The following is a 21,118-nucleotide window of genomic DNA, read 5'->3' on the forward strand; positions in this document are numbered from 1 at the left end:
ATGAAACAGAAAGCCGATACCCAATTCTAATGCGGCTGCCAGCGTGATACGACGAGGTACGAACCAACACGAGCCACGTTCTAGAGAATTCCTTAATTGAGCGTCCGGTAAGTTGGGGTACTTTACGCGTCGGCGGGTATATTAGAGCCATCGTATGAAAACCCTAGAAACAGTAAATATAGTCTACCAAGAAACAGGCGGGTTCACATACCGGCAAACTGAGCCTGAACAGTAGACGACAGATGAGACCCATCGACGTAACTGTCGATGGGGTCCTCGGTAGTAAATACAGTGTCGAAATTTGACACATCCTGAACATTGGTTGTCAGACTTCATACCAACAGTTGCGAGTCGCACGCACCACTGGGCTAGAAACACGAGGCTTGAATGGAGGCTGTATCTTCTTTTGCAAGAGTTTCTTGAAATCGATATGCTTTTCAAAGAACGGGTGCCTCTTGATCTCTTCTGCACCGTTCACACCGAGACGTTTGGTCGGGTCCCGATTGAGAAGACTGGTGAGAATGCTACGCGCTTCTGTTCCGATATCAGGGTCCGAAAACTAGTGGATCCGTCAGGATTTTCTGGTACATTTTATCCGTCACCTCTGCAATGCAATCCAGAATCAGCAATCGACCAGCGCAAACGCAGAACGCGACATGCCATCATAGAAAGGCGGAAGACCGGACAACATCTCATAAAGCAGGACAGCCCAGCGTCCACCAATCGATAACCTTGTCTGCGACTAGTCAGAAGCTGCTTGAACACGTCAAGGGCCTGCTCTCACTGTATCCTTGGCCATTCAAGATTTCGGGAGCAAGGTATTCCGGGGTGCCACAGAATGTATTTGTCGTATCCGAATCCTTCATGTTGAGTTTGCAGAGACCAAAATCGCAAAGCGCGATATGTCCGGTGTAATCCAAAAGAATGTTTTCTGGCTTCAGGTCACTAGACAGAATTTAGAAGCGGTTATGTCCTAAAAGTGATTGCAAGCGAACCGGTAGACAACATCCAACTCATGCAAGTGTTCGAGAGCAAGGAGCAGTTCTGCACTGTAAAAACGGGAACGTTCTTCGTTGAAGCGCTGTTCGCGCTGCAGATGATGGAATAGCTCTCCTCCATTGACAAAACTATTTGCAACTTCAGTATTCCTCACCGTAAAAGATGGGGTGCCTACTTACGCCAAAACCAAGTAAAGTTTCTGTTCTGATTGGAAGCTGAATTTGAGAGGCACAATGAACGGATTATTGACGCGTGCCAGCACCAGCCGCTCTGCCAGAGTATGGGTAATCTCCTTCCGATCAACGATATGGGCCTTCCTAATGGTTTTCAACGCGTATACCCGCATGGTATCACGCTTTCTGACTTGCATAACCTATGGTGTGCGTCAGCGGGCAACGATCAACCCGGCCCCACGAGGAATTCACCTTGCCGAAACTCCCCTTTCCGATGACCGTGATAAGCTCGAAATCGTCGATAGTCAGCGATTGGCCCTGTTTACTTGCATGAGCGTCAAAGAGAAGGGCGAAACGTACGGAAAACCTACGGAACTCGGTTGATATGCGACGCCAATCTGGATCTTTCCTGGACCACCACTCAGATCGTACCATTGGTCACTGCCCACGGAACCGACATTGTCAAAGTCCGGGACAAATTTGATACCTCCCATGAACAAGTCGTTACCCATGTCATCCGCAAGGCCATCGCTCCCGACCTTGGGCTGCTCAGCCCGAAGATAACATTGTATGGATATCTCGGAAGTCCTCGACACGTCGCTAGTAACATGGTTAGTGTCCGGAACGACTGGATTCGGAGAAGACTGAGACTGACAACTGCGCCTGGTACATGTACAGCGGTTTCTCGAGGTCACCACCCAGAGAGGTTATCAAGATCTGATTCACTTCAAACTCCATAACGAGGTAAGGAAGCCACCAGCATTGCGTACGTTGCAAGCTGTCCTTGGCGCTGTGTCTCTTGGCAAGACGCTTTTGCATGACGCTAGATGGTGAAACAGACGCTGCAACCTTGGCCTGCTGGGTTGAGAGAGCAGCTTGCACGGCAGATGGGATGGCCGTTCCAGGAGGAAGGGCAAGGCCCTCTGCCCAGAGGACACGTATTGTCAGGAGACCGGTTCGGGACGTAGGTTTGCCATCGGGATTGCCTGGGGTTGGAGTGATGGAACGCGGGGGTTCGTCGGTACCAGCTGAAAGGGTGGCCGACGAAGCTTTCTTTGCCAACTTGCCGAATCCTTTCAACATATCGTACAATAGCTGAGAGACTGGACGTGAGTAAATGGTAATGATGGGCGAGGATGTGAGGAAAGTCGAGGTTCAAACTTCAGACAAGCGTCCGATGGCAACCTGTACCAGACTCTACTTTTATTACAAGACCAGCCCCACGTGGCGAGATCGACACGCGGAATCGATTAAAAATTGATTGAATGGCTCCGCGACACCTCCCAAATGATTAGCAAGCCAACGGTTCCCTAGGTTTGAAGTCCTCCCAAACGCCATGCAATTACACAAGTACAACAGGCTCAACAAACAGCAAAAATCTATCCTTGGCTGGTCAAACAGGGTGTAAGCAACAACCTATGCCTCAGACCCGCCCTTAGAAGTACTCTTTGGCCGGTACTTGAGAATCCATGGATGCCGAGCTACTTCGGACAGCGGAAGTCGCTCTTCCGGATTGTACTTTAGCAGCTATAAAAAGACGTTAACAAACCTTCACCAAACAAGAGTATGCGTTCACCTTCGATATCAGATCTCTGGCATCCGGCGAAACGTGGGGAGGTATTTTAAGGTCCACCTTTGCAATGCGCCGATAGGTTGCTGTAAGGCAAATCAGTCACCTGGTAGGGTCCAGTTTGTCCGACACTGACCGTTGGCACTATTTTTATCTTCGAACGGAGGACACCCAACCAGGAATTCGTAGGTTAACACTCCAAGGGCCCAATAATCGACCTTCTCGTTGTGCTCTTTTCCTTCCACCATTTCAGGAGGTAGATAGTCCAGCGTACCGCAGAGTGTCATCCGCCTATTCCCTGGGGCATGCACACTCCATCCAAAGTCTCCGATTTTTAACTCCCCATTGATACCCAGAAGGAGGTTCTCGGGCTTGATGTCTCTGTGGATGACGTGCTTCGAATGCAAATATTGCAGTGCATCTGCCATCTGGTCGATATATCTTGAGCTACGCCTCTCGGAGAAGCTCCCCTTCTTGCTCAGTTGTTTGTACAACTCTCCTTGTCCTGCAAACTCGAGCATGAGGAAGATTCGCTTCTCGTCGTGGAAATAGCCATATAAACGAAGGACATTCGGGTGACGAAGATTCTGTTGGATTTCTATTTCTCTCCGGATCTGCTTCTCCACACGAGATTGCACGATCTCGGATTTATATAGGCACTTGAGTGCAAGGATGTAGTTAGGCTCGCACTTGGTGCGAACCATGTAAACCCGACCAAATTTTCCCTTTCCAAGAGGACGGCCGATATCGAAGTCAGTAAGTTTCCATTCGCGTGTAGGTCGTGTTCTGTGGAACTTGTAAGTGGGACTCAACCTGAGCGAGCAAGAGCCACTCACCGTGACGTACTCGAGTCCAATGCGAGGTCGTCAGCCGCCTCGCCATAAACCTTTTCACCGCGCTTTTCGTTATCAATCTCGAATCCACCGTCGTACTTCCCAATGTTAATAATGGGGGGTTTTCTGGTTGGCTTTAGATTCGAAGGCGCGCATGGGGGGCGAGATGGGTTATTTATGGGGTTTTTGGAGATCTCCAGAGTAGTGAATTGCTTGGTGACGGATGCGATGGAGGCCATGCTTATCGAAAATTTACATGCAATTCGTAGTGTAAATGTCGCCCGATGCAACAGAAACGTGTGGCTGGGATCGTGTCGGTGTGGTGGTTGTTTTTTTAGAACACGCGTCGCGGTCACGTGATAGACATCAATATCTTTACAGTACCATTAATTGGTGTCGAGTCTGGAGCTTAGTTATCATAAAATACAGTACATACGGAAGGACGTCGAGCGGCCCACTACCAGATGCGTACCATATCTCTCTACAGCCTGGTTATGCTCCAATCCATCCGGAACCCTTCCATACCCGATGCCGTCCTGACGAATTGGAAACTTGCCTCGACGTTAACTTCCCCGAATCGGAAAACTGGGTCAGTCAGCTTGCCTTGACTATTACTCTGATAGTCCCCAGGCGATGTTTCACACCACAATTCTTTCCAACTTTCTGGACTATGGAAAAACGTACAATCCTGCCCAGCAATCGGTTCGTGTTTAATAATGCCCTTCTCTACATTTCCCATGTGAGAGCCAAAAATGACACTCCCAGGCTGGGTAGACAGAAGACTGCCCAGTGAGTGGGCTAGTTGGCGTTGTTGGTCTTCATTGAAAAGCTGTCATGACCAATGGAGTCAAACGCGGGTACGCGATTTCAATTTGTTTGCCTTACATGGAAAAGTGATCTCGCATAAATTGCTGATACCTTGCCTTTCAGTTGGTTCAGTGTCATCAAGGTCGATAAATCTAGGGACGCCCGAGACTCAAAATTTCCTGGAAGTGGTGAGAGAAAATCAGGATCGAGTGCATCCCCTGCGACGAAGGTAGCTGGGAACGACTGAGGTGTGGTTCGAAAAAGGGCATGGCCAAACTCCCAAAATTCTGCCGATGGCAAGGCGGCCATTCAGTGTTGGAACAATAGACCGTGAGACATGACTCACCTGAATGTAAATCTGAAGCGATGATTTGCTTCGCAGGGAAACCATCTGCAGCAGCTCTCCTCATCTCCATCCCAACTTGAAGGCAGGTCAATATAACACTTCATTATCGCAATACAGATGCTCACGACAGCAGCCGATCTCCAAAAGCAATGCACCTTCACGGTCCCGTTCGAGCTTAAGGACTTGTTGGTATGACTCATGGGAAGATATCTTTCGGCTTTCATCCCAGTAAGCGCTAATAGCGCGTCACCCTACAAAACATGACTCGTACTTCATAAAATGCAAGAAACCTATGCATGGATAAGGGTATACCTGCGGAAGTCCAAGGTCAGTACTGCACTTGAACCCTACTCTTGTTAATTGTGAGTCATGCATACAGCGTAAGCCTTCTTCTGAATGTTTAGTACGTGTGCTTTAAGTTCATCATCGTCCTGAATACCAGTCAATGACTTCATGAACGAAAGTATCTCGGAATCCAGTATTGCATCGTAAATGTTGGGATCGAGTGAGGGTATGTCTGTCTCTGGTTTGTCTGACATGACGAGTAAAGGAAGAGTTGTGTGGTTAGTAGCTGCGCAAACCACTGTCAATCAAGCTCGCAACCAACTAGGTCATCAGGCCGTCTGAGTCACCGGGCATACTGGGGCCAGACTCATAAATCACTATGCCTTGTGTGGGTTGTGCCCGTTGCGTGGGAGTCAGTTATTGTGCCCCAAGAGGCAGCTTTGCTTCAGAGAGTAACGAAGTTGGCAATTCAATGACGTCAATGCAAATGGAAGTCAAGCAGGTCGATATTTTAATAAAGTCTCTTTTAAGGCCTCTGCTGCTCAAGTGGTTATTAACTAACATGATGATTTATCGTCAAAGGGGTACGCTTTGTTTGAGCTTTCATCATCTGGGAAACAGCTACGCGATGCGGCTGTTAACAGCTCTTTCGCATTTGAGCGAGCCCTCTTATTGGCCAACAAGTGTCTTAGCGAGTCTTACGACAAGTCACTTCCAAACGGAGGCAGGTATAACCTGCTCATTCCCTCGGGTAGTTTTGCAGATGATGCTTCAAGTGTCATTGTGTAAGCCTTGCTTGTATCAAAGTGCTTCGGGGATTTCGATCTGATCAAGGCCGTGGTGTTATCCACCACGGTGACCAGATTTAGGTGTTGGCGATCGCTCCCACAGGGCACCCCGGCGAGCTGCTACAGTAATACGACGCCACCTCGCGCTGCTCTGAGAAGGTATGCGCATTGTGGGGGTGAAGCTCTCAAGTGTAAGTGACGGATTTGGAATCTGGAGTCGACCAGTAGCAACTCCAAATTGACTGGTAGTCATATTGTAGGGTACTGAGTCACGTGAATAGTATAGGAACTGCGTGCTTGTCCAAATCGGACTCATCTTGTGGCCAGTACTTGGTACAGTACTGCTGCCCAACACTGCCCACTTTGCAATTCGTCGGCGCGGGACGCGACTTTAGAGGGGACGTCATTGTTTCCCAATCTTTCTTTTGATCTCTGAATCCACCTCCCCATACCCTTTTATATCCGTGGGTTGGGTCTCGGAAGGTTACCGGTCTCCCTCAAACACCCAGCTATTACCTCGCGTACTCCTACCACTCTCCTGGCATCCAACGTATAGACTGCCCAGTTATGTCGGCCATTCGTGGCATAAGTCCAGGAAAGCGGGCGAACAGCTCAAAACTTCTCAATGACTACGTTCGTCAATCTAATACATGAGAGCCGCTCCTGTGCTGGCTTAACCTCTGATCTTTTCTCAGCAACTAGGGGACTCTCTGGGGAAGGGTGCCTTTGCCCAGGTGTACCGTAAGTTTTACCTGGCGAACATTTATGCTGTGCAGTTCAAGCGTCAGCCATGTAGGGGCACTTAATTGGGCCACTGGTGAAGCTGTTGCTGTCAAGGAAATACAACTCAGCAATATCCCGAAGGGGGAACTGGCTCAGATCATGGTGAATTTTCTACTGACGTTCTTTTCACCCCAAATAACACGCTCCTGCAGTCCGAGATCGACTTGCTCAAGAATCTCAATGTGAGCGGCATCTACTGTACTGGAGATTGTTTAGCTCATAATCCGTAAGCATCCGAACATCGTCAAATATAAAGGGTTTGTGAAGACACCGGAGTACCTCTACATCATCCTCGAGTGTGTATGACTCGGCTATGGACAGATAACGTGCTGACTACGAACAGATTCTGCGAGAACGGATCCCTTCATCATATATGCAAGCGTTTCGGAAAGTTTCCCGAGAATCTCGTTGCGGTATACATTTGTCAAGTGCTCGAAGGGCTTGTATATCTCCACGATCAGGGTGTTATACACCGCGATATTAAGGGCGCGAACATACTGACCAATAAAGATGGCTGTGTGAAGCTGGCAGATTTTGGAGTCGCCAGTTCCACGACGACCGGAGCTGTCAGTGACGACGCCGTTGTTGGGAGCCCATATTGGAGTGCGTGTTTTCCTGGAATCAGGAAGTTTACGGCTAACTTTCGTTCATGATAGTGGCACCTGAAGTGATTGAGCAATCAGGTGCAACGACGGCATCGGATATATGGCATGTGATGCAGCTTTCTTGGCGGAATCCACCTTGATATATATTTTTGTTGTGCAGGAGTGTGGGTTGCGTTGTGATTGAACTCCTGGAGGGCAGACCCCCGTATCACTTTCTTGACCCGATGCCCGCGCTCTTCCGGATTGTTCAAGACGACTGTCCTCCAATACCCGAGGGTGCCTCTCCAATCGTCAAGGATTTCTTACTTCACTGTTTCCAAAAGGACTCTAATCTTCGTATATCCGCCAAGAAGCTCTTGAAGCACCCATGGATGATTTCTGCCAGGAAACAATTAAGTGTGGTGGCTGGAAAGGACGGCCACTCGTTTGACAGCAACTCGCATGTACCGAAGAATTCTCAAGCTAACTATAATTTCGACGAGGCTGTCCTCAAAGTCCAAGAGTGGAACGAGGCTTTGAAATGTGAAACAACTCTTTCCTTTGACTTACTCTCAATACTGATGTTCATAGCTCCTACTCGACCTTCCAAACATGGAGCTCGTCCCCAGGTGGGAGGACCCCCGGCGTCTCCTACGCAAGCCACTCGCGACAAGCCTGGCATCTCGCTCCTCCAACACTCAGTGCTCGGTCTCCAACAATCTGTAGCCGGTCCCTTGGCCCTTAAAGCGCAAAGTGGCGTAGCCACAAAACCGACGGCGGCTATCGGGTTAGTGGAGAAGATTCGTGAGCCAGCGCCTTTCGTCCTCCAACCCCCCGAGGAGCAAACGGACAACTGGGACGACGATTTCGAGGATGGTCCTTCGTTCACCAAGTTGCAAGGTACGTGTGTCAGCGTGGTCTTACCCTGCATTTCTGATAGGTATCCTATAGGTTTCGAAAAAACTGCTCTGGAGGATGACAAGGTAGAGGTGGACGACTGTTCTCAAACTATTCGCCCCAGCAGAAGCCCTGGAGGCCCCGGCACAATACCACTGGCAAAAGCCCCCTCCGCGGACATGATACCCATCGTCGAGGATTACTCAGACCTTGCAGCCGATGAGGACGACTTCATACTTCAAGAGAAAGTGGCAGATTTCAAGGTTTGTTGTGTGATTTTGCTTACTTCCCACAAGCTAACTGTACTTCTGCCGCAGATGAGGAATTCTGTCCGGCCCGGACTTTTCCATCCAGATGACATTAAGGTTCTTGGTATCACCCCCAGTTCCCCCGGTCCGAAGTCGGCTCCCCTACCTGGCCTCTCCCGTAAAACATCCCGATCTTCCCTGAACCTCGTCGGTCAAAACGTGCCCTCATCCGCCCACGTTCGATCCCATTCTCGATCGTCGTCGTTGGTTGGGTCAAATGAGTCTGGATCATTTGGTCGTTCGGAGGCAAAGCGTGCGGCGGGTTCGCGTGAGTTCGACAAGTATGCCGAAGAGGATAACGAGGACTACGATGATGTATTTGGTAAGGCTAGCGGGAGCAGTGAGTATCTTTCTTGGCGCTGACTGCTCTCGTGAACTAACGGCTAAGTAAGCTCTGGAGCAGCCGATGCAAACCCTTCAGCTCAACACACGGTTGTCGAATAAGTCCTGGGTAAGTAACCGCTGCTAAATTGCGAACGTTAGCGAGCAAACTGTTGTGTAGCTCGGGGATGAAGACGACGAAGATGACCCGTTTGCGGAGGTATGTACCTTGGCAATTTGTGCAATCCACTATCTGATGGTGCTTTAGATTGACGAAGGCTTTGCGGAGGACGACTTGGAGGCTAATCTGCAACGTGATAAGCACGCTCGTCTATGCAGTTTAGTGAATCAGCTGATCGACGAACTCACGCCATCCGCACCCGACTTCCAACTGCGGGATGCATGCGATCAGCTAGTGAGCATTTAGCCTTCTTCCTGGTGATCAACATCATAAAGATTGTCGTTAGATTAACATCATGACCGACAACCCGGACATGCTGGTTCAGTTGGTGTCATCACATGGCATGCTTGCAATCTTGGAGGTGCTGGAAGGAAGGTGTTCGCGTGATGTTTTGATGAAATTACTTCACATCATCAACCTGGTAATGTGATGTTGTGACATTCGATGGGTTAGGCTGACACACACTCTAGCTTGTCATGAGCGATCTTGGTTTCTTGGAGAGCTTCTGCCTCATCGGTGGTATTCCGATGATGATGGGTGAGTAACGTCAGTGTACTATGCCACTTTCTCCCCTAACTCCGATGCAGGATTTACCTCCAAGAAATATCCCTCAGAATGCCGAGTAGAAGCCTCAAATTTCATCCGACTCCTTTGCCATACTTCTGTGCTGACTCTGCAAATGTTTATTGCATGTCGTGGTCTCAAAGTCTTGGTGGACCTCCTCGACGAAGACTATACCGAGCAAAGCGAGCTTGTAGTAGACGCTTTGAACGGTATTGGGAGCGTGTTTGAGTTGCAGAGCCCGACAACCAAGAACGACTTTTGTCGGATGTTCATTAAGGAAGGCCTTCTTGATCCGCTATCGTCCGCGCTCCTCAATGTCATTGGGAACTCGAGTCCAAGTGCAATGGAGATGAAGCAGAAGATTATACAAATTTTGCTCGTGTTTTCGCAGGTGACGCAGAGCGATATTCACGTTCGGAATGCGATAGGTACTCGCAAGATTGTGAGAAGTGGGTTTTCCTTTTCGTAGCGTGCCGCGATGAGCAAGCTGACAGAAGTCCCTTGCCAGGATTGCTGCGCGCATGCGAACTACTGGAGCCGGAGTATTTGGTACAAATGCTGAAGGCAGTGAAGCATTTGTCCATGAATGCAAATCTCTTGGAAGTCATGCAGAACGCCAATGCCATCGAAATTCTTATTAGACTGCTTGACGAAGCCAAGGCTGGTCCACACAGCACAGTACGTCCATGTTCTGGGAATTGAAACTGTTCTTGTGCTTACCACTTGTAATATTCAGGAAATCTCCAATCACATCTTCCAGACCTGCTATAATCTCTGTCGGCTCAACAAGTCACGCCAGGAGGAAGCTGCTCAGGCAGGAATTATACCTTGTCTGAAACGAGTCATCGAAACCAGTTCGCCGCTGAAACAATTTGCGTTGCCTATCCTGTGTGATTTGGCAAGCGCCGGGAAGAGTTGTCGGAACCTTCTTTGGCAACATAATGGTCTGGGGATGTACTTGAAACTCTTGGACGATCCCTACTTCCAGGTCAGCGCGCTGGAAGCAATACTCTCATGGTACTTCCGCTTTTGAATTTTACCTGTTACTCGGGGACGCTGACTCATGGTGCTTTGCAGGCTGCAAGATGAAACTGCCAAGATAGAAGACGTTCTTGTCGAGCCAGACTCTCTTGACGCACTCCTGAAATGTTTCGTCTCAGCGAAAGCTAACTCGTTTGAGAACTTGCTCGACCCCCTTCTCAAGATATGCCGAACCTCGATACCGGTCACCATTGGCCTCGCGAAAGCATCTTTCTTCAAGCGCATTATTGATCGACTCGGTCACAGCCGTGCAGTCGTCCGGCTCAACCTGTTGCGCATCTTGCGCACCGTTTGTGACGTCCACCCTAATAGGGCAATGCTGGTGGAACGGTACGGTCTGCATGAAATTGTGCTCAAGCTGAGCAAGGATGACGGTGCCGTCCTCGTCCGGGAGCTTGCGAGGGAGATTCTACCAGCACTCGCTCCCGCACTGAAACCTGCGGTCGGAAAGTCCGGATTAAAGGGTCACGACACGCCCAAGGGCAGTTCTATTATCGCTCCAAGGAAAGCACGTCGAACAGCCTCTGAGACTTCGGCCGTTCTGAACACGTCCTCCTCGACCTCTACGCCGTCGTCGAGATATGGCATTGAGCGTCCACGTTCATCATCGAGACATAAGCTTGGGGATATACAGTGGCAACAAGGTGTGGCACGTCGATGACGTTGTGGGGTTGGAGGATCGGTCAGTGGTTAGTTGGAATAGGTGACTATTAATTTCCTTGCACTCGCATCTTTTCGTTGTACTTTTTCTCTCCGAGTTGTCATCATTGCTTTTTTATTATTCGTGCACCACACCCTCCTTACATAACATATGGCACCGTACCGCATAATAGCCATATAGCAATAATATCTATTTATCGAGAAGTTGAGCGGGCAGGAATGGCTGCTTCCTTGCAGGTTTGTAGAACCTACTTCAAGATAGCGGCGGCCCCATTCTCGTGGTCACTTACGCAGAGAAAACTGTAGGACGAGTAGTGAAAATGGGTATCCCCGTCGACCTGGACTGTTATGACAATAGTGGTAGGACTGAAATTACTTCGTGTACTGGAGGTGTTCATTAAGATTGTATACCTGGCCATACTACACGAAATGCACATTAAAAAGTCGCGTAAAGTGAAGTAGGACGTGTCGGGTGATCGTCTACTTGCGAGCGAAGGGAATCTGGAAGCCTGAGAGCAGTGCCCTCGCACGATTTTGTGCGCCTGCACCTTCCGCATTTGTGATGAAATGTACGTGGAACCCAATAGGCTTGGGGTATGCATCTAGGTTGACCTCTATTTGAGGGAAGAGCCCCATGGCCTCGGGAGGCAACCCGAAGCTGACGACGCCTGCTACACCGCTTGGAGTTCTCATGGTCGAAGAAGCTGGTAGGAGAACGATGCCGTTGAACTCACGCATCCTCGGGAAGACGAATTCCGTCAGGGTTGCGATGAAGTCGTACATCTTGGGACCCTTGAGGGTTACTTTGCAACCCAGAGGCAAGCCTGGGCGGACCCAACCGCTGACTGCCTTTTTTCCCTTTACGATCTCCACACCACCGCGGGACGACCTGCCTCCACCGTTTTCTGTCTCTCCAGAGAGCGCACGGAATGCAGCAATAGCACCGACCAATGAGCTCCTGTTATTGATTGCGTCTTTTTGCATGGTGTGGAGGACTATGCTGTCGAGCTGGACAACAGTCTGAGGGGTGGAGACCGGTGCAGGTTTTCCTACCCAGCTGGTCACCACCGACTGGACTGTTGCGGCGGTTTCTCGAGTATGGGTCATTGGGGTCGAACCTGAGACGGATTTGCCGAGGTGGAGGACGGTGACCAGACTCATGGACGTAGGTCATGTACATGAGGTCGTCCTGGAGGGTGGTGTAGTAGTGTTCCCGCAGACGACATGGAGCAATGTCACGGATGGCGATGTCGACATGAGGAATGGGCAAACCGTGTTGATCGTACTTCAGCGACTTGCGTATCCTGGGAGGCTTGCGGAAGGCGCGCACAGCGGGCGCAACGCTGGCTGCTGCTGCGGCTGCCACGCTCATAGTCTAGGTTGAGAACTCGTGAGCAGCGTGGGTTGGAGGATGAACTTAAGACCCACCGACTCCGGCTCTGAAAAATGGTTTTGGAAGTAAATGGCAGGGCTGATCAAGTCGGTTCCGTAGTTTGACCGGATCGCTGTCACTGCTTTGCTGGCAGGACTGCCGTCGTCTACACCTCTGCTACCATACATTCACAACACTACTGTCATCGTTTGTTTCTTGTCTCGTAGTCTTTTTATTTCTTTTTTCTCTTAGATGGCCTTGACTGCACCGGCGGCACAGTTAACGCTGCCGACATGGGACGAGACCATTGTGCCGGCACTGCGTCAACGTGAGTAGGGTCGCATTCAACGCTTATTGCGTCTCTCAACCTTTGGATTTTACAGGTCTAGAAGGTGAAAGCCGCATTCTGGCAAAGCGCATGTCCGTCGCATCCATTACATCTGCCGACGACTCCCCGAGGTCGATCACTCCTTCCAAATCACCCCATTTTCCTCGAGAATACCGCACAACCCCTGCTGATTCAAGAAAAAGTAGTGCTATTCCCAGACCGAGCCTTCAGCAGCCCAAAGGTACGCCGGATGGCCACGACGAGTCTCCAGCCAACAGCTACTCGCGTCCGAACGGCGCGTCATCTCCTCATCCCCCTCCAATGCGTGCGCGCACTTACTCTCAGCCCTCCATATTCGACAAACCCCAGCCAAACGGATACCCGAACGGCACCGTTCCGCCAACACTTGACTCCCGTTCGGTTTCACCACGCACTTTCGACGTTAACATCAGACCGACACGGATACCTGTCCCAATGCGCAATAGAACAACGAGCTCAAGTAGTCACGCTCAGAGCCTAGCACCCAGAGCGGAGAGTCGCAATGGCGTCATTCCCGGGTCTCATCAACCACCCCACCCCGAAACTCCGCAAGATCTGTGGGTCGTTAAGGAGGTCGATCAGATACCCACGCCCTCTACCCCGCAACACGCTACCACTAGTCTCATGAATGAGCCTGCTCCGTTTCCGACGGCGGTCTTGCCGACGCGCTTCAGAGGTTACGAATCAGCTTTCCAACAACCTAGAGCATCAACCGACTCGGAGGAACGCCCGTTCGAACATTGGTACAGAGGAGACATCCACAGGAACGGTGGAGTGGGCGAACTGCGCGTAGCAAAGCATGTGGAAATGCTACAGATCGCCAATTTCGGACATACCATACAGACACCTGCGCGTTCACAGACACGCGAACATCCCGGTTTCTCTGAATATGGCCAACGGCGGAAACGAGCCGAGAGTGTTGGTGTTGGCACGCGAGAAAGTCTTCACCTTGATGACGAACGAACACGCGATGTCGACATGGTTCTTGATGAGCGCCCGCTGACGGACATCGAAGCTGAAGAAGACATCGATACGGAGGCCTTTTATGATGCTTACGTTGGCACGGACGACACTGTGCACTCCGGCTTTAGTGCCTCCAAGCCGGAGTTGCCGCTTGATAGTGCAGCTGACCTACGAAGCGATACCCTGGTTAGCACGCATTCGCCACGAGAAGACACGACTCTTGCACGCGTCCCCACTGCTCGGACCATTTCGGGATCATTAAGATCTGAATCACCTTCTGCAGGTCTTGTTAGGTCAAGTGCGGAGAGCACAATGCCAGCACCACTCCCCTCCTCATCTCGTTCCCAGACGGCTCCCAGAGCAACTTCTCCGGTGTCCCAAGCTTCGGATCAATCTCAAACGAAGCGCCGCGCCAAGAGCCCGGCAACAACGTCACCTGCGTCTACACCAAAGAAGCCAAAGACCAAGGGCAAAACGCCTCCACCATCGTCACGTCAAAAGGAAGATCCTCGACATTCAGTTGCTGTGTACCCGACACCAGAGGGCGATATCGTTAATGCCATACCGACATGGACACAACCGGTTCAGAAATCGGGAAACTGGGACGATGTATGTGACAAAACCCTGCATGTTGGACTTGGTCACTGAGCATTCTTTCAGGTTGTACTTCCGGTTGTAGCTCGAAAGAAGGGTCTGGATGGTCAGTACGAACGAGCTGATGGCAGTCCACGCCAAAAGCCTCCCGAACCAACACCCATACGGCCGGTATGTATTGCTGTAACATCTCAGGGGCATGGATATTGAATCACGTCGAAGGCTCCAGGTACTTTTGGGTTCGACTACTCGAAATACAAAGCCCCCCGTGGGAATGAAGCAATACCTATGGACGAGTTTGGACAGGTTCAAGAGCAGCCACAGCCAGACGCCGAGGAGGAAGAACCCCCAAGACCCAGCCCATCACCAGGACATGTACCTCGGCTATCCATCCAGGAACCGAAGGAGCTACCACAATCAAATCCCCGGCCAAAAAGCACAACGGGCGAGACTCCGCCCTTTTCACAGGTATCTGCACCCCGAGGTCCCAACTATCAGTGTTACTCGACCGTCTGACGACACAGAACCAACACCGAAGGATGATGAGGACCTTGGGTGCAGGGGGCTGTTGCAAGTGCGTTATTATGTGATTGTTGTTTTCGGTGTGAGTATATGGATCCGGGTGCCTTGCTTCAGACGTATTTTGTTACATATTGGTGTCTCTCCTTCGTGGCTTTCGCCGTCATCGCTTTCCTTACTTCAGTTGATTGTGTTTATGAGCCTGATCGCTCTCGCTTTGCTACTTTTTCGGATCGGTGGTGGTTTTGTAACTTTTCCTTTTAGTTCGGGCCTGCCTTGCATTCGAAGTGGCCAACCTTGCAACATTCATCCAACCGGAGTCATTCTAGTCGACGACCTCACTCGATTTCGCTGTCTTTGGTCATCCGCAATCCTTCTCACCAGCTACCCCCCGCTCGCTAGTACACCATGCTGTACGAACGGATTCTATGGTCTTTCTTTTCACTCTCTACTACACTTACTTGCTACAAGTAGTTTGGAAGCTTGACACAATGCATATGTTACATACCTTCACTGCATGCATAACCCGTTACGTTTTCGAAACCAAGTTGAACTGCTACAACCCTTGCACCATGCAATTCAATTTTTTACTTTCGTTCGCACGTTCGGCAGTGCGTTCCGGCTGTGAAAACGTCCGCAAGATCAGCACTGCTCAAGGGAGATTCCCACTCCTGGAAGAGCTTTTGGTGTTCGCTTTGTCTTGAATAAGCATCCGCAAGAACGGCGACTGAAGGCGCCTTCCATTTCCATGCTATATGAGAAGGAGTGGACCTGTTTGCAATGAAAGACAGACAGCCTTGTAATCGAGACAAATTGGAGTTATCCGACAGATATATTCGACAACTGGGACCGTATCATGATCGACGTCCTTGTCGCGACTTTGAAAAGACAAATTCGAGAATCAAGACAAAAAGCGGAGCGCCGATGACAATGTCGAGACCGTATCAGTGGCCCAAATAGCCGGAGTCCAGGACAGAGGCAAGACTCGAATAGGGGCTATTTATACAAACAAAGGGTAAACAGCAATTTGCTTGCAAGAGTGAGACAGCCAGCAGGCCTCGATTCCAAGCTCACTCTTATTACGGGCCATGGCCAAGACAGAACTCATCGACGACCATGTCTCGCTCAAGCAATGTAAACGCGCAGTAACAGCCCTTCATGACTATGCCACAAAGAAAGAGAAGGAAAGGGAAGAAACTGAACTCTTACCGGGCAAAGAACAGCATGTATGGCTCCAGATCACCGTAAAGAAGATGCAGCCAACACAAAAAGTAAAACCCATTAGAATGTGTGTATACATTTCTCTCATTGAAATCCAATGAAATGACTTGATCCCACTTCCTCCAGCCCTCTGAAATACACTCTAGTCGACCCTAGGACGTCTGCTGTGTGCTTGATCACAAAAGATCCTCAAAGGGAATACAAGGATCTCCTTCAGCAACACGACATTAAGTTCATATCCCGTGTGGTCGGGATAGAGAAATTGAAGGGTAAATTCAAAGCGTTCGAAGCACGACGGTTGCTCCTGAAAGAAAATGCCCTGTTCCTTGCGGACGATCGCGTTATACCACTCCTCCCACGTCTTCTCGGCTCAAAATGGTTTGATGCCAAAAAGTGGGTTTTTCTCTGTGCTCACTTCATCCTTCTAATGCTTTTGTGAACGACCGAAAAGACAACCTATACCCGTCAACCTAAAACGCAAGGACCTCAAGACCGAACTGGAACGCGCCGTAGAATCCTCCTACATGCACCAAAACAGGGGAACATGCACGTGCGTCACTATCTTCCTATTCCCCAGCTCAGTTTTACTCAGTACTATCTTTTATGACTCCAATAGATCGGTCAAAGTTGGTGTATTGTCACAAACACCTAAGCAGGTACTAGCAAATATCCAAGCCGCCTTACCGGCTATTACCAGCCACATAAAGGGTGGATGGGACAATATTCAATGTCTCCATATTAAAACCAATTCAAGCGTAAGCCTCCCAATATGGTCGTGTGAGCTTTCGGATGAGGTTGGGGGACGCTGGGCTGGCTTGACCATGGAAGAATCGGAAGAGGAGGATGGCTCAACCGACGAAGGTGAATCAGAGGATGAGGATGAGATGTCTGTAGACGAGGCCGAGATTCCGTCACGTTCCCCCACACCCCCTCCGCCGAAGAAGGTTCGCAAAAAATCGGCCTTTTCGACTGCCGCATCCGCTGCAGAAGATCGACCACCAAAAAAGAAGGGTACACAATCGACCCCCTCGGCTATTACTCCCGCCACAGCGGATCAACCGCCGAAAAAGAAGGAAAAACCCACGAAGACCTCTGAGGATCGGAAGGAACGGTCGAATAAACCTTCATCGCCCCCTCCAGTGGCTACCATCAGCCATGAGGAGGTGAAAACCAAGCGAAGCGCGGACACAGGGGAGAAGAAGAAGGAGAAAGTCGTCAAGGGCAGAGTAAGCAAATCGCCAAAAAACGCCTTAATAGGTAAGAAGGCTGGGGAGTCCTCGCCTGCCGCACCCGCATTAGCGGATCAGCCACCGAAAAAGAAGGAGAAACCCGCCAAGACAGCTGGGGATGCGACGGAACAGTCAAACAAACCTTCAACACACTCTCCGGTGGCCGCCGTCGGTCGGGAAGAGGTGAAAACCACGGAGAACGCGGACGTTGTGGAGAAGAAGGAGAAAGTGGTGAAAGGCAGGAAAAGCAAAGAAAAACCCCCCAAGATCGCTGGCGATCAAACGGAACAGTCAAATCAGACCCTCATCACCCCCTCCGGTAGCTACCATCAGTCAAAAGGAAGTGAAGAGCAAGCGAAGTGCGGACGTCGGGGAAAAGAAAAAGGAAAAGGTTGTGAAGGGTAGAACAACGAAAACGCCAAAGGACACGTTGTTAGGCAAGAAAGTGGGGAAATCGTGACGTGTTTTTCTCTTGCGGCACCTGAGTAGATCCGGTGTACTACATGCTACACATGCCCTTGTTGAATTGACAACACTTGAGTCATGAGATCTTGAGACATGACTGCGGCGTTCCGATGCTGGGCCCTTCGGCTGCATTAACGCCAACCGGTGAAGCACGAAATACATGCAGCGTCCCTAAGTCAGCATCTCTTTCTTTCAATTCACCATGGCAGACAGGATGTCGACGAAGCTGTATATCCCCCAGCCTGCCGATAACTGTACACTCGTTGGCGTCTTGGAGCAACTAGAACCGAATAAACCTACGTATGGCAGGAAGATTGCACTGGTGAGTTGTGTTCGGATATACACGGCCAACAAATTATGCTCAGGTTCCGTAGATTCTGCATGGAACCATGGGGTGAAAATGAAGTCCTGATAACGGCCGAGGGTCGTGACGCTAACTGTTTGGCTGGCAGTCATAAAGATTATCTCTTTCAAAAGCGGCTTGCTGCGCGATTGCCGCTAGATTCTGTCCGATTTGACTTCCGGTGAGTACGATGACCTGTCATCGGTATCAGATAGACCCCTAGTTACGGTGAGTCCTGTGTAGCGGGAGCCATGAGAGTGGAGGACAGTGGAGGTATGGTGGGTTCGCGGAAGATGTCCAAGACATTGTCACCGTCGTGGCTTTCCTCCGCAAAAATCATGGATACGAAATCGATATGATAGTGGGTCACTCTCGGGGGTCTGTCGTTGGCATGCACTGGTTGTGCACATCGGAGGAAGGGAAACGCGTTACGGCCATGGTTAATGTCTCGGGACGTTACCGAATGCATGTAAGAGCCTTTGTCCGCCCAGCGAAGGTTGCTATAATCTTATGACCCCACACAGAGGATCTACGGTAGGTAGATGTTCATATTTCGGTAGTTATTTCTGAACCTCGGACTTCTTTTTAGATCGGATGGATACATACAAGGAAGCGTTCGATACTACGGGATACTACGAGTGGAAGGTGACCGTTGCGCGCCAACCAGTCATCGAACGAGTATATCCAAAAGACCTGAAGGAATTTGCAAGCTGGGACACCAGCATCGTGTGGGATAACTTCCCGTCCACGATAAATGTCCTCACAGTACATGGACTCGTTGATGAGGTGGTACCGGTGTAAGCATAGGTATATTCTGTCTTATGAGACTTCACCGCCTCACGAAAAAAAACCCCAGTTATGATGCTCTTATTTACGCGCGTGCGTTTGGTTCGAGGACTCCCGGGACACATGTCCTTCACCTGATGGAGGACGCAGGCCATAATTTCGCTGGGGTGAGTGGTTCTACTAATATCGACGACTATGCCACAATGCACGGCCGCTATCTTTAGCGTCAGGACGAAGTAGTAGACGTTATTTTGGAGTGGTTAGAAAGACACCACTCAGGTGCTTTAGTGACAGGGGTATTACGGACCGGAGTTCGAGGAAGGTTATAATATATCTCAGCGCTTGGTATTTGCGTAAGAGAGCACCGTACTTTATTTCATGGGTTGACACGCAAATGTATGTTGATCTTACAATGGGTGCCAACTCAGCATCTGTACACAAGTTCATATGGGTTACAAGTTCACAAAGCACAGTCGCTGTGTACGGCTACCAACTCGGCGTCTGTACACAAATTCGTACGGGTTACAAGTTTACAAAGCACAATCATTGTGTTCGGCTACGAAATCCTACAAACGATCTTCCCTCTAGAAATGACTTAAGTTACTTGGGTATTTTCGAAAGTGGTCTACTTACAAGTTCTTGTTGTCCGACATCTCCTTGTGGGCTGCCTGTATCTCCGTCCAGGGAAACACCTACTCATGAAGAGTGTCTCTACCGAGGACTATTTGAAGAGGAAATAGGTACGGACTTTGTGAATATAAACGCGCATTGGTCCGTCCCCCTCGCTGCCTGTTATCTTGGAGACTACGTCCTGAAAAGCTGCGCTGCAAGGGCGTTTAACCTCTACCTTTGGGAACTCTACAAAATTCCGAGCACACCTGTTAATGAGGTTGGACTGGTATTCCAAGCTTCGAGACCGCAGAGTCGACCCCTGGATCTTTAAACGCTTGTAAAGGATAGGACCTAAGTCTACCTTGGGGACCACGCCGCCTTTGCGACTGACATTGGGATCAGTAGCCACGTGATCAAGAGCGATCTCACCACTCAGTGTAGCAAGTATTGTCATTCTGCCATCAAGAGCAAGAGAATCAATATTCTTCTCCCAATGGGTACGCCCAACGAAATCAACTATCACATCGACACCTCTTCCATCGGTAGCATTTTTGACTGTTGTTGAAAAATCTTCTGTCCTATAGTTTGCGACCTCGGTTGCACCGCTCGGGATGGACAGAAGCCAGTCTAACTTTTCCTTGTTTGATGCTGTTGCTGTGACAGACCTCCTGCACGTCACAAATTAATGTGTGCGAACCAGTAAATACGCGGTGCAGTGTACTCACGCGCCAAAACTGCGAGCCATCTGTATCGCTGCAATGCCTACTCCTGAGGCACCAGCATGTACGAGGACGTTGTCGTTCCTCTTCAGTTCACCGTATAAAGTCACTGCTTGATGGGCTAAAAGTAGGATTAGCAACACTCACGGATACATAACTTGAAGCAACAGGGCAAACTCACCCGTAACGAAGTTCTCTGGAATACCTGCTGCATCTTCCCATGATAGGTGGGGGGGTTTTCTGATCAATAAATCTTGGTCTGCTGCGATGTATTCGGCATATGCACCCTGGTGACAAAGACATAAGTAAGATCGCAGTCGCCGCGCATATTTTCTATCAATTTACACCACTGGATAAGCCAAACACTTCATCACCCACTGACCACTTGGTGACGCCAGGTTCGACATAGTCGACGCGCCCAGAAAATTCAACCCCTAAAATGGTGGAGGCGCCGGGAGGGAGAGGATAATTTCCCTCCCTCTGTAATGAATCCATGCGATTCAGACCAAATGCGACGATCTGCGAGGCGAACATGAATCCCAATCGTCGATATGACTCGAAATCAGAAGGGCCACACTGACCTTCACTAACACTTGACCCTCCTTGAGTACTGGTTTTTCGACCTCACCGATGTATAGGTTCTCGATGGGGCCTTTACCCTCTTTGATTAAGATAGCGCGCATCATGGTGGACATCTTGAGACACGCAGGGAGTACGGACTCAGTTAGCGCGTAGGGCCCATCGCCCCGAGAAGCATCTTGATACAAACCAGCTGACGCAAGCTGATG

The 21,118-nt window shown here is 50.0% G+C and overlaps 9 protein-coding genes across 9 annotated transcripts; 4 read left to right on the forward strand and 5 right to left on the reverse strand.

Moving 5' to 3' along the window:
* Positions 1 to 142: 142 nt before the first annotated feature.
* Positions 143 to 2,423, reverse strand: F5J12DRAFT_803184 (kinase-like domain-containing protein). Its single transcript, XM_051744445.1, has 8 exons — positions 1,828 to 2,423; positions 1,499 to 1,772; positions 1,179 to 1,372; positions 996 to 1,127; positions 766 to 945; positions 635 to 731; positions 362 to 559; positions 143 to 311 (listed from the first exon to the last, which is right to left on the reverse strand). The coding sequence occupies exons 1-8, from the start codon at positions 2,253 to 2,255 to the stop codon at positions 204 to 206; spliced, it is 1,611 nt and encodes a 536-aa protein (XP_051604409.1). The 5' UTR covers positions 2,256 to 2,423; the 3' UTR covers positions 143 to 203.
* Positions 2,424 to 2,441: 18 nt separating this feature from the next.
* F5J12DRAFT_803186 (kinase-like protein) lies at positions 2,442 to 3,912 on the reverse strand. Its single transcript, XM_051744446.1, has 4 exons — positions 3,579 to 3,912; positions 2,879 to 3,528; positions 2,749 to 2,828; positions 2,442 to 2,699 (listed from the first exon to the last, which is right to left on the reverse strand). Exons 1-4 carry the CDS (start codon positions 3,812 to 3,814, stop codon positions 2,589 to 2,591), a joined length of 1,077 nt encoding a protein of 358 aa, XP_051604410.1. The 5' UTR covers positions 3,815 to 3,912; the 3' UTR covers positions 2,442 to 2,588.
* Positions 3,913 to 3,960: 48 nt separating this feature from the next.
* On the reverse strand, positions 3,961 to 5,464 carry F5J12DRAFT_803202 (uncharacterized protein). The gene is made up of 6 exons (XM_051744447.1): positions 5,106 to 5,464; positions 5,000 to 5,040; positions 4,854 to 4,945; positions 4,729 to 4,803; positions 4,461 to 4,669; positions 3,961 to 4,404 (listed from the first exon to the last, which is right to left on the reverse strand). Exons 1-6 carry the CDS (start codon positions 5,265 to 5,267, stop codon positions 4,057 to 4,059), a joined length of 927 nt encoding a protein of 308 aa, XP_051604411.1. The 5' UTR covers positions 5,268 to 5,464; the 3' UTR covers positions 3,961 to 4,056.
* A 727-nt stretch (positions 5,465 to 6,191) lies between these two features.
* Positions 6,192 to 11,436, forward strand: F5J12DRAFT_311189 (uncharacterized protein). Its single transcript, XM_051738843.1, has 20 exons — positions 6,192 to 6,434; positions 6,497 to 6,542; positions 6,598 to 6,686; positions 6,737 to 6,766; positions 6,816 to 6,880; positions 6,928 to 7,187; positions 7,241 to 7,292; positions 7,350 to 7,711; positions 7,760 to 8,068; positions 8,120 to 8,328; positions 8,383 to 8,713; positions 8,766 to 8,824; positions 8,876 to 8,914; positions 8,963 to 9,109; positions 9,162 to 9,296; positions 9,346 to 9,412; positions 9,463 to 9,888; positions 9,948 to 10,117; positions 10,176 to 10,456; positions 10,517 to 11,436. Exons 1-20 carry the CDS (start codon positions 6,369 to 6,371, stop codon positions 11,139 to 11,141), a joined length of 3,768 nt encoding a protein of 1,255 aa, XP_051604412.1. The 5' UTR covers positions 6,192 to 6,368; the 3' UTR covers positions 11,142 to 11,436.
* Positions 11,437 to 11,620: 184 nt separating this feature from the next.
* On the reverse strand, positions 11,621 to 12,512 carry F5J12DRAFT_888639 (ribosomal protein L5 domain-containing protein; the record flags this gene model as incomplete). The annotated part of the gene is made up of 2 exons (XM_051747273.1): positions 11,621 to 12,160; positions 12,213 to 12,512. The coding sequence occupies 2 exons, from the start codon at positions 12,510 to 12,512 to the stop codon at positions 11,621 to 11,623; spliced, it is 840 nt and encodes a 279-aa protein (XP_051604413.1).
* Positions 12,513 to 12,610: 98 nt separating this feature from the next.
* On the forward strand, positions 12,611 to 15,168 carry F5J12DRAFT_311191 (uncharacterized protein). Its single transcript, XM_051738844.1, has 4 exons — positions 12,611 to 12,840; positions 12,896 to 14,451; positions 14,503 to 14,607; positions 14,659 to 15,168. Exons 1-4 carry the CDS (start codon positions 12,765 to 12,767, stop codon positions 14,950 to 14,952), a joined length of 2,031 nt encoding a protein of 676 aa, XP_051604414.1. The 5' UTR covers positions 12,611 to 12,764; the 3' UTR covers positions 14,953 to 15,168.
* Positions 15,169 to 15,975: 807 nt separating this feature from the next.
* F5J12DRAFT_311370 (ribosomal protein L1p/L10e family-domain-containing protein) lies at positions 15,976 to 17,968 on the forward strand. The gene is made up of 4 exons (XM_051738846.1): positions 15,976 to 16,243; positions 16,303 to 16,569; positions 16,628 to 16,726; positions 16,793 to 17,968. Exons 1-4 carry the CDS (start codon positions 16,044 to 16,046, stop codon positions 17,808 to 17,810), a joined length of 1,584 nt encoding a protein of 527 aa, XP_051604415.1. The 5' UTR covers positions 15,976 to 16,043; the 3' UTR covers positions 17,811 to 17,968.
* Positions 17,969 to 18,072: 104 nt separating this feature from the next.
* Positions 18,073 to 19,328, forward strand: F5J12DRAFT_713665 (Alpha/Beta hydrolase protein; the record flags this gene model as incomplete). Its single annotated transcript, XM_051740851.1, has 8 exons — positions 18,073 to 18,192; positions 18,245 to 18,264; positions 18,323 to 18,394; positions 18,457 to 18,682; positions 18,738 to 18,747; positions 18,803 to 19,010; positions 19,070 to 19,166; positions 19,224 to 19,328. The coding sequence occupies 8 exons, from the start codon at positions 18,073 to 18,075 to the stop codon at positions 19,326 to 19,328; spliced, it is 858 nt and encodes a 285-aa protein (XP_051604416.1).
* Positions 19,329 to 19,555: 227 nt separating this feature from the next.
* Positions 19,556 to 21,025, reverse strand: F5J12DRAFT_888643 (quinone oxidoreductase putative; the record flags this gene model as incomplete). Its single annotated transcript, XM_051747274.1, has 7 exons — positions 19,556 to 19,583; positions 19,633 to 19,691; positions 19,748 to 20,279; positions 20,337 to 20,451; positions 20,512 to 20,617; positions 20,676 to 20,849; positions 20,912 to 21,025. The coding sequence occupies 7 exons, from the start codon at positions 21,023 to 21,025 to the stop codon at positions 19,556 to 19,558; spliced, it is 1,128 nt and encodes a 375-aa protein (XP_051604417.1).
* Positions 21,026 to 21,118: the final 93 nt, after the last annotated feature.

Source organism: Pisolithus orientalis (genome assembly GCF_024613125.1).
Source record: "Pisolithus orientalis strain OTSU chromosome Unknown F5J12scaffold_3, whole genome shotgun sequence".
NCBI lineage: Eukaryota > Fungi > Basidiomycota > Agaricomycetes > Boletales > Pisolithaceae > Pisolithus > Pisolithus orientalis.